The sequence below is a fragment of the Canis lupus genome, chromosome 35 (genome assembly GCF_011100685.1).
Source record: "Canis lupus familiaris isolate Mischka breed German Shepherd chromosome 35, alternate assembly UU_Cfam_GSD_1.0, whole genome shotgun sequence".
In the NCBI taxonomy this organism is placed as follows: domain Eukaryota; kingdom Metazoa; phylum Chordata; class Mammalia; order Carnivora; family Canidae; genus Canis; species Canis lupus.
Window position 1 is genome coordinate 27,619,095 of NC_049256.1, and position 15,706 is coordinate 27,634,800.

A 15,706-nucleotide genomic window follows, 5' to 3' on the forward strand; every position below is an offset into this window, starting at 1 on the left:
CCATTGGAAGAAAGACAGTCTCTTCAATAAATGGTGCTGGGAAAATTGGACATCCACATGCAGAAGAATGAAACTAGACCACTCTCTTTCACCATACACAATGATAAACTCAAAATGGATGAAAGATCTTAATGTGAGACAAGATTCCATCAAAATCCTAGAGAAGAATACAGGCAACACCCTTTTTGAACTCGGCCATAGTAACTTCTTGCAAGATACATCCACGAAGGCAAAAGAAACAAAAGCAAAAATGAACTATTGGGACTTCATCAAGATAAGAAGCTTTTGCACAGCAAAGGATACAGTCAACAAAACTCAAAGACAACCTACAGAATGGGAGAAGATATTTGCAAATGACATATCAGATAAAGGGCTAGTTTCCAAGATCTATAAAGAACTTCTTAAACTCAACACCAAAGAAACAAACAATCCAATCATGAAATGGGCAAAAGACATGAACAGAAATCTCACAGAGGAAGACATAGACATGGCCAACATACATATGAGAAAATGCTCTGCATCACTTGCCATCAGGGAAATACAAATCAAAACCACAATGAGATACCACCTCACCCCGGTGAGAATGGGGCAAATTAACAAGGCAGGAAACAACAAATGTTGGAAGGGATGTGGAGAAAAGGGAACCCTCTTACACTGTTGGTGGGAATGTGAACCGGTGCAGCCACTCTGGAAAACTGTGTGGAGGTTCCTCAAACAGTTAAAAATATACCTGCCCTACGACCCAGCAATTGCACTGTTGGGGATTTACCCCAAAGATACAAATGCAATGAAACGCCGGGACACCTGCATCCCGATGTTTATAGCAGCAATGGCCATGATAGCCAAACTGTGGAAGGAGCCTCGGTGTCCAACGAAAGATGAATGGATAAAGAAGATGTGGTTTATGTATACAATGGAATATTACTCAGCTATTAGAAATGACAGATACCCACCATTTGCTTCAACGTGGATGGAACTGGAGGGTATTATGCTGAGTGAAGTAAGTCAGTCGGAGAAGGACAAACATTATATGTTCTCATTCATTTGGGGAATATAAATAATAGTGAAAGGGAATATAAGGGAAGGGAGAAGAAATGTGTGGGAAATATCAGAAAGGGAGACAGAAGGTAAAGACTGCTAACTCTGGGAAATGAACTAGGGGTGGTAGAAGGGGAGGAGGGCGGGGGTGGGAGTGAATGGGTGACGGGCACTGGGGGTTATTCTGTATGTTAGCAAATTGAACACCAATAAAAAATAAATCAAAAAAAAAAGAAAAAAAAAAGAAATCTCACAGAGGAAGACATAGACATGGCCAACACGCACATGAGGAAATGCTCTGCATCACTTGCCATCAGGGAAATACAAATCAAACCACAATGAGATACCACCTCACACCAGCGAGAATGGGGCAAATTAACAAGGCAGGAAACAACAAATGTTGGAGAGGATGCGGAGAAAAGGGAACCCTCTTACACTGTTGGTGGGAATGTGAACTGGTGCAGCCACTATAGAAAACTGTGTGGAGGTTCCTCAAACAGTTAAAAATAGACCTGCCCTACGACCCAGCAATTGCACTGTTGGGGATTTACCCCAAAGATACAAATGCAATGAAACGCCGGGACACCTGCAACCCGATGTTTATAGCAGCAATGGCCACGATAGCCAAACTGTGGAAGGAGCCTCGGTGTCCAACGGAAGATGAATGGATAAAGAAGATGTGGTTTATGTATACAATGGAATATTACTCAGCTATTAGAAATGACAAATACCCACCATTTGCTTCAACGTGGATGGAACTGGAGGGTATTATGCTGAGTGAAGTAAGTCAGTCGGAGAAGGACAAACATTATATGTTCTCATTCATTTGGGGAATATAAATAATAGTGAAAGGGAATATAAGGGAAGGGAGAAGAAATGTGTGGGAAATATCAGAAAGGGAGACAGAACGTAAAGACTGCTAACTCTGGGAAATGAACTAGGGGTGGTAGAAGGGGAGAAGGGCGGGTGGTGGGAGTGAATGGGTGACGGGCACTGGGTGTTATTCTGTATGTTAGTAAATTGAACACCAATAAAAAATAAATTAAAAAAAAAGAAAACCAAGAACCATAAGAACCTCTCATTAGATTCAGAGAAAGCATTTCACAAAATACAGCATCCATTCCTGATCAAAACTCTTCAGAGTGTAGGGATAGAGGGAACATTCCTAAACATCTTAAAAGCCATCTACGAAAAGCCCACAGCAAATATCATTCTCAATGGGGAAGCACTGGGAGCCTTTCCCCTAAAATCAAGAACAAGACAGGGATGTTCACTCTCACCACTGCTATTCAACATAATACTAGAAGTACTAGCCTCAGCAAACAGACAAGAAAAAGACATTAAAGGCATTCAAATTGGCAAAGAAGAAGTCAAACTCTCCCTCTTTGCCGATAAATGATACTACACAGAAAACCCAAAAGCCTCCCTGCACCCCAAGATTGCTAGAACTCATTCAGCAGTTCGGCAGTGTGGCAGGATACAAGATCAATGCCCAGAAATCAGTGGCATTTCTATACACTAACAATGAGGCTGAAGAAAGAGAAATTAAGGAGTCAATCCCATTTACAATTGCACCCAAAAGCGTAAGATACCTAGGAATAAACCTAACCAAAGAGGTAAAGGATCTATACCCTCAAAACTATAGAACACTTCTGAAAGAAATTGAGGAAGACACAAAGAGATGGAAAAATATTCCATGCTCATGGATTGGCAGAATTAATATTGTGAAAATGTCAATGTTACCCAGGGCAATTTACACGTTTAATGCAATCCCTATCAAAATACCGTGGACTTTCTTCAGAGAGATAGAACAAATTATTTTAAGATTTGTATGGAATCAGAATAGACCCTGAATATCCAGCGGAATTTTTAAAAATAAAACCCTACCTGGGGGCATCACAATGCCAGATTTCAGGTTGTACTACAAAGCTGTGGTCATCAAGACAGTGTGGTACTGGCACAAAAACAGACACATAGATCAATGGAACAGAATACACAACCCAGAAGTGGACTCTGAACTTTATGGTCAACTAATATTCAATAAAGGAGGAAAGACTATCCATTGGAAGAAAGACAGTCTCTTCAATAAATGGTGTTGGGAAAATTGGACATCCACATGCAGAAGAATGAAACTAGACCACTCTCTTTCACCATACACAAAGATAAATTCAAAATGGATGAAAGATCTAAATGTGAGACAAGAGTCCATCAAAATCCTAGAGGAGAACACAGGCAACACCCTTTTTGAACTCGGCCGCAGTAACTTCTTGCAAGATACATCTACAAAGGCAAAAGAAACAAAAGCAAAAATGAACTATTGGGACTTCATCAAGATAAGAAGCTTTTGCAGAGCAAAGGATACAGTCAACAAAACTAAAAGACAACCTACAGAATGGGAGAAGATATTTGCAAATGACGTATCAGATAAAGGGCTAGTTTCCAAGATCTATAAAGAATGTATTGAGCACTGGGTGTTATTCTGTATGTTGGCAAATTGAACACCAATAAAAAATAAATTTATTATTAAAAAAAGAACGGGGATCCCTGGGTGGCGCAGCAGTTTAGCGCCTGCCTTTGGCCCAGGGCGGGATCTGGAGACCCGGGTCGAATCCCACATCGGGTTTCCGGTGCATGGAGCCTGCTTCTCCCTCTGCCTGTGTCTCTGCCCCCGCCCCCCTCTCTCTCTGTGACTATCATAAATAAATAAATAAATAATTTAAAAAAGAACGTTTTAAACTCAACAGCAAAGAACAAACAATCAAATCATGAAATGGGCAAAAGACATGAACAGAAATCTCACAGAGGAAGACACAGACATGGCCAGCAAACATGAGAAAATGCTCCACATCACTTGCCATCAGGGAAATACAAATCAAAACCACAATGAGATACCACCTCACACCAGTGAGAATGGGGAAAATTAACAAGATAGGAAACAACAAATGTTGGAGAGGATGCGGAGAAAAGGGAACCCTCTTACACTGTTGGAGGGAATGTGAACTGGTGCAGCCACTCTGGAAAACTGTGTGGAGGTTCCTCAAAGAGTTCAAAATAGACCTACCCTATGACCCAGCAATTGCAATGTTGGGATTTACCCCAAAGATACAGAAGCAATGAAACGCCGGGACACCTGCACTCCAATGTTTCTAGCAGCAATGTCCACAATAGCCAAACTGTGGAAGGAGCCTCGGTATCCATCGAAAGATGAATGGATAAAGAAGATGTGGTTTATGTATACAATGGAATATTCCTCAGCCATTAGAAACGACAAATACCCATTTGCTTCAACATGGATGGAACTGGAGGGTATTATGCTGAGTGAAGTAAGTCAATCGGAGAAGGACAAACAGTGTATGTTCTCATTCATTTGGGGAATATAAATAATAGTGAAAGGGAATATAAGGGAAGGGAGAAGAAATGTGTGGGAATCATCAGAAAGGGAGACAGAACATAAAGACTCCTAACTCTCAGAAATGAACTAGGGGTGATGGAACAGTAGGAGGGTGGGCGGTGGGGGTGAATGGGAGAAGGGCACTGAGGGGGACACTTGACGGGATGAGCACTGGGTGTTATTCTTATGTTGTAAATTGAACACCAATAAAAAATTAATTTATTATTAAAAAAAAAACTCCTAACTCTGGGAAACAAACTAGGGGTGGTGGAAGGGGAGCAGGGCGGGGGGTGGGGGTGAATGGGTGATGGGCACTGAGCGGGGCTCTTGACGGATGAGCACTGGGGTGTTATTCTGTATGTTGGTAAATTGAACACCAATAAAAAATAAATTTATTTAAAAAAATAAACATCGGGGTGCAGGTGTCCCGGCGTTTCATTGCATCTGTATCTTGGGGTAAATCCCCAACAGTGCAATTGCTGGGTCGTAGGGCAGGTCTATTTTTAACTCTTTGAGGAACCTCCGCACAGTTTTCCAGAGTGGCTGCACCAGTTCACATTCCCACCAACAGTGTAAGAGGGTTCCCTTTTTTCCGCATCCTCTGCAACATTTGTGGTTTCCTGCCTTGTTCCCTTTTAAAGTTGTTTATTGAGTTGTTTTTCATCTCATAGTAAACTCTCATTTATATGTAAGATTATTGAGGCTAGAGATACTCTTTCTCTGTAACCAGAAAACTGAAATAACCCGAAATATGTAACATAGGAATAAATTGAAAGATTTGTTTTTTGTAAAAATAAAACGGTTATTTTTCATGAAAATTGTCTTGGCTATGGAATGTAATCTTCAATATTTATCCAAATACCAACTTGGGGATGCATGAAAAGAACTCATTTTCTTGAGAAGTTATTGATTTGTATTCACAGCAGGAAAAATATTTGAATGAAACATAAAAATAAAAGTATAAAAATGTTACTATCATAAGAGCAGTATTTGGAAATGTTGTAAGTCTTTCCCAGTCTACTGGTCAGGGATTTGGAAATGAGTGGGCACCCTTTGAGTTTATGACTCTTCCTTCAGGTACAGGGGGAAAAAAAGAATGATGAGGGGAAAAAATGCAAGTCTGAAAGCTACTTCGTTCTACTGGGTTTTTCCAACTGGCCTCATCTGGAAGTAGTTTTCCTTGTGGTTATCTTGATGTTCTACTTGATGACATTGATAGGCTGCCTGTTTATCATTATCTTGTCATCCCTGGATGTCCATCTCCTACACTCCTATGTACTTCTTCCTCGCAAACATCTCTTTTCTGGATCTCTGCTACACCACCAGCTCCATCCCTCAGTTGCTGATCAACCTCTGGGGCCCAAAAAAGACCATCTCTTACACTGGTTGCATGATTCAACTTTACTTTGTCTTTGCCCTGGGAACCACAGAGTGCGTCCTCCCAGTGGTGATGTCCTATGACTGTTATGCAGCTGTCTGTAGACCCCTGCATTATGCTGTCCTCATGAACCCTGATTTCTGCCACATATTGGCTGTGGCTTCCTGAGTCAGTTGTTGGTAAACAACTCTGCATTTCATTCTTCCTTTACTTTCTGGGTACCCCTATGTGGACATAACCAAGTAGACCATTTCTTCTGTGAAGTTCCAGCACTGCTGCAATTATCATGTGTTGATACCCATGCAGATGAGCTTACCCTCCTGATCACAAGCTGCATTTTTGTTCTCATACAACTCATCCTCATTCTCAGCTCATATGGTGCCATTGCTAAGGCTGTACTGAGGATGCAGTCAACAACCAGACTTCAGAAGGTCTTTGGAATATGTGAAGCCCATCTTATGGTTGTCTCCCTCTTTTTAAACTCCAGCCATGTGCATATATCTGCAGCCACCATTGGGAGGTTCTCAAGATCAAGGCAAGTTCATTGCCCTCGTTTATACTGTTGTCACACCTAGCCTCAACCCTCTCAGCTGCACTCTGAGAAACAAATATGTAAGAGGAGCAGTAAGAAGACTAGTGGAGCAGAAGAATCCCTTGCATTCATGATCTTCATGAGACAGTGGAGCCCCACTTCAGCAGGCGCTTCTCTATATCCATCCATCAGCCACTCTCCTGTTTACTCGCTGTGTCAGCACCAGTGGAGCATGTGTCTTGCAAGGCCACAGAGCTCTCGCTCATAGATATAAATTAAGCAGTTTGTCTAAATATCAATTACTCTCCAATGAAGAAAACAGCCATGTAAAATCAAAATTGAACATCAATATTAAATTTTTTCAGAGCATAATAAATAAAAGTATCCTCTTAATTGAAAATTAAGAAATGAAATTCCAATAGAAAGATGATGTACTTAGTTTTTAAAAAGCTAGACTGTGATCTTCTAATTTCTCACTTTTATGGCAGAATTTGCCATAAAATTAGTTTTCTATTTTTGGTTTAGCTAAAGACATGTTGAAATCCCTTGAATCTTTTCTGCATCACTGTTAGTCTTTATTGAGTAGTGGTTTTGATAGAGAGGAATTTTGTTCTGTATTTTCATTATCAATAGTAAGAAAATAAATTGTATGAATTATAGGAAGAATATCCCTGAAGTAATGAACAAACATAAGCATCCTGTATTTCTCTCTTTCTTGAGGCAGTGGAAAGTGTATAGGAGGCATAAATCACTTATAGAGGTGTGGAATCATTAGAAATAAGGGCTTGGTAGGGTGCCTGGGTGACTCAGTTGGTTGAACATCTGACTATTGGTTTCAGCTCAGGTCATGCTCTCAGGGTCATGAGTTTGAGTTCCATCAAGCTCTGCTCACTGCAGAGTTGGCTTAAGATTCTTTCTGCCTCACTTTTCCTCTAAACTTAACCATGCTCCTGTGTATGTACTCTCTTTATTTCTAAAATAAAATCTTAAAAAAAGAAGTAATTAGGAGCCTGAGCTGGGAAAATATCCGAAGAGAAGCTTCTCAACCTGATGGAGTCTCAAAGTCCATTTTTCCTTTTGTTTCCCTTGCCTTTGAGACATGTCTAGCAAGAAATTGCTGCAGCAAAGGTCAAAGACGTTTCTGCCTGTGTTCTCCTTTAGGATTTTAATGGATTCTTGTATCATATTTAAGTTGGTCATCCATTTTGAGTCAATTTTTGTATATTCTGTAAAAAAATGGTCTAGTTTACTCTTCTATAGGTGGCTGTCCAATTTTCCCTAGCACCAGTTGTTGAAGAGACTGCCTTCTGTCCATTGGATATTCCTTCCTGCTTTTTCAAAGATTAGTTGACTGAGGACTTGAGGGTCCATTTTGGGCTCTCTATTATCTTCCATTGATCTATGTGTCTGTTTTTGTGCCAGTACTGTACGGTTGGTGGGAATGGGAACTGGTGCTGCCACTCTGGAAAACTGTGTGGACGTTCCTCAAAGAGTTAAAAATAGATCTGCCCTACGACCCAGCAATTGCACTGTTGGGGATTTACCCCAAAGATAGAGATGCAGTGAAACGCCAGGACACCTGCACCCCGATGTTTATAGCAGCAATGTCCACAATAGCCAAACTGTGGAAGGAGCCTCGGTGTCCATCGAAAGATGAATGGATAAAGACGATGTGGTTTATGTATACAATGGAATATTATTCAGCCATTAGAAACGACAAATACCCACCATTTGCTTCAACGTGGATGGAACTGGAGGGTATTATGCTCAGTGAAGTAAGTCAATAGGAGAAGGACAAACAGTGTATGTTCTCATTCATTTGGGGAATATGAATAATAGTGAAAGGGAATATAGGGGAAGGGAGAGGATATGTGTGGGAAATATCAGAAAGGGAGACAGATTGAACACCAATAAAAATTATTTTATTAAAAAAAAGGGGAGACAGAACATAAAGACTCCTAACTCTGGGAAACGAACTAGGGGTGGTGGAAGAGGAGGAGGGGGGGGTGGGGGTGAGTGGGTGACGGGCACTGAGGGGGACACTTGACGGGATGAGCATTGGGTGTTATTCTGTATGTTGGTAAATTGAACACCAATAAAAATTATTTTATTAAAAAAAAAGATGTGGTTAATGTATAACAATGGAATATTACTCAGCCATTAGAAATGACAAATGCCCACCATTTGCTTCGACGTGGATGGAACTGGAGGGTATTATGCTGAGTGAAGTAAGTCAATAGAGAAGGACAAACAGTGTATGTTCTCATTCATTTGGGGAATATAAATAATAGTGAAAGGGAATATAGGGGAAGGGAGAAGAAATGTGTGGGAAATATCAGAAAGGGAGACAGAACATAAAGACTCCTAACTCTGGGAAACGAACTAGGGGTGGTGGAAGGGGAGGAGGACGGGGGGTGGGGGCGAGTGGGTGACGGGCACTGAGGGGGACACTTGACGGGATGGGCACTGGGTGTTATTCTGTATGTTGGTAAATTGAACACCAATAAAAAATAATTTATTAAAAAAAGAAATAAGTCAATCGGAGAAGGACAAACATTATATGGTCTCATTCATTTGAGGAATATAAATAATAGTGAAGGGAATATAAGGGAAGGGAGACGAAATGGGTAGGAAATATCAGAAAGCGATATAGAACATGGAAGACTCCTAACTCTGGGAAACGAACTAGGGGTGGTGGAAGGGGAGGAGGGTGGGGGGTGGAGGTGAATGGGTGACGGGCACTGAGGGGGGTACTTGACGGGATGAGCACTGGGTGTTATTCTGTATGTTGGTAAATTGAACACCAATAAAAAATAAATTTATTATTAAAAAATCGGAGAAGGACAAGCATTATATGGTCTCATTCATTTGGAGAATATAAAAAATAGTGAAAGGGAATAAAGGGGAAAGGAGAAAAATGTGTGGGAAATATCAGAGAGGGAGACAGAACATGAGAGACTCCTAAATCTGGGAAACGAACTAGGGGTGGTGGAAGGGGAGGTGGGCGGAGGGGTGGGGGTGACTGGGTGACGGACACTGAGGGAGGCACTTGATGGGTTGAGCCCTGGGTGTTATGCTATATGTTGGCAAATTGAACTCCAAAAAAATAAAATTAAATTAAGGAAAGGGTTTATGAAAAGCATTTAAAAATGGATGAAAGTTATAAATGTGAGGCAAGATCCCATCAAAATCCTACAGGAGAACACAGGCAACACACTTTTTGAACTTGGCCACAGTAACTTCTTGCAAGGTACATCCACGAAGGCAAGAGAAACAAAAGCAAAAATGAACTATTGGGACTTCATCAAGATAAGAAGCTTATGCACAGCAAAGGATACAGTCAACAAAACTTAAAGATAACCTACAGAATGGGAGAAGATATTTGCAAATGACGTATCAGATAAAGGGCTAGTTTCCAAGATCTATAAAGAACTTCTTAAACTCAACACCAAGGAAACAAACAATCCAATCATGAAATAGGCAAAAGACATGAACAGAAATCTCACTGAGGAAGACATAGACATGGCCAACAAGCACATGAGAAAATGCTCTGCATCACTTGCCATCAGGGAAATACATATCAAAACCACAATGAGATACCACCTCACACCAGTGAAAATGGGGAAAATTAACAAGACAGGAAACAACACATGTTGGAGAGGATGTGGAGAAAGGGGAACCCTCTTGCACTGTTGGTGGGAATGTGAACTGGTGCAGCCACTCTGGAAAACTTGTGGAGGTTCCTCAAAGAGTTAAAAGTAGACGTGCCCTACGACCCAGCAGTTGCACTTCTGGGAATTTACCCCAAAGATACAGATGCAGTGAAATGGCAGGACATCTGCACCCCAATGTTTATCGCAGCAATGTCCACAATAGCCAACTGTGGAAGGAGCCTCGGTGTCCATTGAAAGATGAATGGATAAAGAAGATGTGGTCTATGTATACAATGGAATATTACTCATCCATTAGAAATGACAAATACCCACCATTTGCTTCGATGTGGATGGAACTGGAGGGTATTATGCTGAGTGAAGTAAGTCAATCGGAGAAGGACAAACATATGGTCTCATTCATTTGGGGAATATAAAAATAGTGAAAGGGAATAAAGGGGAAAGGAGAAAAAATGTGTGGGAAATATCAGAAAGGGAGACAGAACATGAGAGACTCCTAACTCTGGGAAACGAACTAGAGGTGGTGGAAGGGGAGGTGGGCGGGGGGTGGGGGTGACTGGGTGACGGGCACTGAGGGGGGCACTTGACAGGATGAGCACTGGGTGATATTCTATATGTTGGCAAATTGAACACCAATAAAGGATAAATTTATTTTTAAAAAACTAAATATTTCCTTTTCCTAAATGAAGTCCTTACAAGCAGGTATGATTTTGTTGGTGGCCAGTAAAACTAAAATTGTTAATAGAAAATTGAATTAAAATAGAAATTGAATTGTTAATAAAGAAATACCTTTTACTAGAGAAACTGAAGTCTGAACTTATTTTTTTATTTTATTTTTTTGAAGTCTGAATTTATCTTACATAAAATACATCATATGCTTTTTAAAAATATTTATTTATTTATTTATTTATTTATTTATTTATTTATTTATTTAAGAGCACAAACAGGGGGAGCAGCAGAGGGAGAGGGAGAAGCAGGATCCTCACTGAGCAGGAAGTCCAATGTGGCACTTGATCTCAGGACCCTGAGATCATGACCTGAGCCAAAGGCAGACACTTAACTGACTGAGCCACCCAGGTGCTCCAAACATACATTTTATAACTGTTTCCCCCTCTGGAATGCACTGACTCTATAAGATCCAGTTAAACTAAGATGGCAATTAATTACTTTCCACTGAGGCAATTCCTTGGGGGGACAGATCCACCAAGCCCCATGCTCTGAACTCAGTGTTTCCTGATACCCCAACCACCCTGAAGAGACTTGCTCCCTCGTGCCTGGGCAGCACTGGCTGCATTTGGGGGTGTTGTAGGCTTTGTGGGAGGTTAAAATGTCCCTGTTACCTGTGCCCCCTGTTCAACCTTGTATGAACATAGCTCAGTTCTTTCCTTGCCTGAAAATTTCCAAGCTACCAGCTCGACTCTGAAACAAAAATGCTCAATCTTCGGATTAATGAGATTTGCTCCTACTAAGAGCAGCTCTGGTGAGTGACACTTGTCCATATTTTATGAAATTTATAGACATCCTACTGAGGAGAGTAGTCTATGATTTCCTCTCATAACTCATTCATTTTTTGAACAACGTTCATCATGTTTCTATACCTATGAATCCTCCTGAATAGCTCCAGCAAGTCTACAAATGACCAACAAAATGGTAAATTCAATGTGTTTTGCTGTTATTTTAATTTTCCTTTCTTAAATATATGACACTACTGTACAGTTTTTCTTCTAAAATATCTCTCTTCTGCTGAATCTGATACCACTCGTCCCTGCTGGTTTTCTCCTTCCTCCTCTATGAATATTCTTCTTCTGTCTCCTTGGCTGGCTCCTCTTATGCATGTCTTTTGAAATTTGACAGTATCTAAATGTCATCCTCAGTCCTCTTTTCTTTTTTTTTCCCCTAAAAATATTCTTGTAAGTGCCCCTTCAAGGAGCCAATTTAACTGCTTCTCTAGATGATTTGTACACTTTTACTGAATTGGTGCTGTTTTAGGTACCACCTGACTTTCAGATCTTCATAAACAACCTCAAGATCAGCACACCATCACCTCAGACTGGGTCTCTCTCATCAGAGTCATCTCTCTCAACTGCCTTCCTGTCTCTGTTATCTATCTTCCTCTCTGCACATCTATCAGCCATCAGGATATTGTCTGCTGTTTTCTCTCATAATTGTTACCTCTTGTCACACTTATTGATTAGTTCAAACCTTCATCATCTCTGGCAATATTTAATCCTTCAGTTTTATTTTCTTCCAATCCAATGTCCATGCTGTTGCCAGATGCTTCCTAAAAATTAGTTTCAGTGAGTTTTCAAAATAAAGGACAAATATTTTATGGTCTCATTCATTTGGGGAAATATAAAAAATAGTGAAAGGGAATAAAGGGGAAAGGAGAAAAAAATGAGTGGGAAATATCAGAAAGGGAGACAGAACATGAGAGACTCCTAACTCTAGGAAACGAACAAGGAGTGGTGGAAAGGGAGGTGGGGGGGGGTGGGGGTGACTGGGTAACAGGCACTGAGGGGGGCACTTGATGGGATGAGCACTGGGTGTTATATATGTTGGCAAATTGAACACCAATAAAAAATAAATTTATTAAAACAACTAAATAAATAAAATTAAAATAAAAAAATAAATTACAGTAAAACAAAAAGATACTAGCTCAGTGATTTTCAACTCCTTTCCATTGGTTAGGGATTAATCAACAGAATAAACTAAAGCATCTGACAGAGTAATTCAGGTACCTTAATAGTACTGTATAGAATTGAAATCACTCGCGAATATATCCAGTTAAGTAAATATTTACTTAGTGCTGCTATGTTAGGTACCATTGCCAAGCATGGAGAAATGGACAGTGAAGAAATTGCCTCATGGTGAAGAAACTCAGTGAAAATGGACTGATCTTTCAACAAATCCACAGATTTCTTAAAAAAAGAAATAGAAATCAGTAGAATGATTCTGACACCCAGAATGATTTTATCATTCTACGTTATCTCATTTAACATAAAGACTGACACTAGCCAACCCTCCCCAACAATTATGTTACATATGATGTTAAAGTTTTGTTTGTTTGGTTGGTTGATTATTTTAGGAAATGGGCACTAATATATTTCAAGTCCTTGAGAAAAAGAATAAATGTTAATTCTTATTGAAGAAGTCACACTAAAGATAATACTGGAAAGGCATATACTCCACCATTTAGCATTCTGCCTACAACATAGTAAGAACTAAATACATTTTAGAAAACCTCATTATTTGTTCAAATGAACTTGATTAGACATATCTGAATCCAAATCATCCTAAGGTTTTAACAATTAAAAGGAAAAGGTATCATCAGAGATCTATCAAGTTCCAAACCTCGGGACTCAGTGGCATCTGCATGTTACAATTTTAAAGTTGATTTCACTGTTCAAGTTTGCCCTTGGAATTTCATTCCAACCAAATTTCATTATTTTAAAAATGTTGAGAGTCTTTCAGAGGCAAGGAATATGATTGTCCTTAGAATGAACATCTCCCTTAAGTCTGGACTGTTCCTAGATCCATTTACAAGATGGTACCAACAACTTCATTTTAGATGGTTAATGAAGGAAATTTTACTACCTCATTGTAATCCTAAGGTATTGTATATAAGATGTAATAATACTAATATATCAGTGCAATCCTAAATGACTTTGTTGAGTGGAAAGACTTAATTGTCTCCATCAGTTTTTCACCTTTGACAATCCAAACTCTGCTCCAGAAAATTCTGATGACTTTTTTTTTTACCTATGTGAAGCTATTGATCACATTTAGGTGTTCTATTTCTGAATAATAGGTAAAGATTTTTCTAAGTTAAATGTTACCTACTCACTATGGGGATAAATTTGTCTTGATTTCCGTACCTCTAGGCTGAGTGCACCATTCCTTGACATACAGATATACTAAATATGATACATTCTTTACAACTGTTGTTTGGCTTCTTTGGCAGAGTCATACTTTCTACCTTCAGTGTGACCATGGCCAACTTGACCTCCATGAGTGGATTCCTCCTCATGGGGTTTTCTGATCATCGTGAGCTTCAGATTTTACATGCATTGCTTTTTTTGGTGACATACCTGTTGGCCTTGACAGGCAACCTCCTCATTATCACTGTAACCAGCTTGGACCATCACCTACAGTCCCCCATGTATTACTTCTTGAAGCACCTCTCTCTTCTGGACCTCTGCTTCATCTCTGTCACAGTCCCCCAGTCCATCACAAATTCACTTATGAACAATGGTTACATTTCCTATGTCCAGTGCATTCTTCAGGTGTTCTTCTTCATAGCTCTGGCCTCATCAGAAGTGGCCATCCTCACAGTGATGTCTTATGACCGCTATGTCTCCATCTGTCGGCCCCTGCAGTATGAGACCATTATGAACCCCTGCATTTGTAGGTATGCAGTGACAGCTGTGTGGCTGGCTGGGGGCCTCTCTGGGCTCATGCATACGGCTGTGAACTTCTCCATACCTCTCTGTGGGGAGAGAGTCATTCACCAATTCTTCTGTGATGTTCCTCAGATGCTGAAACTAGCTTGTTCTCATGAATTCATCAATGAGATTGCAGTGGCTGCCTTCACAACCTCAGCAGCATTCATCTGCTTGGTCTCCATCGTGCTCTCCTATGTTCATATCTTTTCTACCGTGCTGAGGATCCCATCAGCCGAGGGCCGGACCAAAGTCTTTGCCACCTGCCTACCACACCTGTTTGTAGTCACCTTCTTCCTCTCCACTGCAGGCTTTGAGTTTCTGCAGCCCCCTTCTGACTCCCAATCAGCTATGGACATCATGTTATCCATATTCTATACGGTGATACCACCAACACTCAATCCAGTTATATACAGTTTACGGAATGAAGCCATTAAGGCTGCTCTGAAGAAGGTGCTGTCAAAAGGAGAATTTGCTCAGAGAAAAATGTATTTAAAAACCATTTTTAAATTCTAAAAATCCATACAAATAAAAGGTACTCCCAATATATTTCACATTGTAAGAGGGGAGGTCTGATTTCCTTCAGAACTCCATTCCAACTTTTCTTTTTTTTTTTCTTTACATCATGTTTTTATTTTAATTTTTTTAGTCTGCATGCCCTTTATTTATTTTATTTTATTTTATTTTATTTTATTTTATTTTTTATAATAAATTTATTTTTATTGGTGTTCAATTTACCAACATACAGAATAACACCCAGTGCTCATCCCGTCAAGTGCCCGTCACCCACTCACCCCCACCCCCCGCCCTCCTCCCCTTCCACTACCCCTACTTCGTTTCCCAGAGTTAGGAGTCTTTATGTTCTGTCTCCCTTTCTGATATTTCCCACACATTTCTTCTCCCTTCCTTATATTCCCTTTCACTATTATTTATATTCCCCAAATGAATGAGAACATACACTGTTTGTCCTTCTCCGATTGACTTACTTCACTCAGCATAATACCCTCCAGTTCCATCTACGTTGAAGCAAATGGTGGGTATTTGTCGTTTCTAATGGCTGAGTAATATTCCATTGTATACATAAACCACATCTTCTTCATCCATTCATCTTTCGATGGACACCGAGGCTCCTTCCACAGTTTGGCTATTGTGGACATTGCTGCTAGAAACATCGGGGTGCAGGTGTCCCGGCATTTCATTGCATCTGAATCTTTGGGGTAAATCCCCAACAGTGCAATTGCTGGGTCGTAGGGCAGA

At 40.2% G+C, this 15,706-nt stretch overlaps 1 protein-coding gene and 1 pseudogene across 1 annotated transcript; both read left to right on the forward strand.

Annotated features, from left to right (window-relative positions):
- Window positions 1-5,355: 5,355 nt before the first annotated feature.
- LOC100856285 lies at window positions 5,356-6,584 on the forward strand (annotated as a pseudogene).
- A 7,415-nt stretch (window positions 6,585-13,999) lies between these two features.
- OR14J1 (olfactory receptor family 14 subfamily J member 1) lies at window positions 14,000-14,965 on the forward strand. The gene has a single exon (XM_038583984.1). It carries the CDS (start codon window positions 14,000-14,002, stop codon window positions 14,963-14,965), a length of 966 nt encoding a protein of 321 aa, XP_038439912.1.
- Window positions 14,966-15,706: the final 741 nt, after the last annotated feature.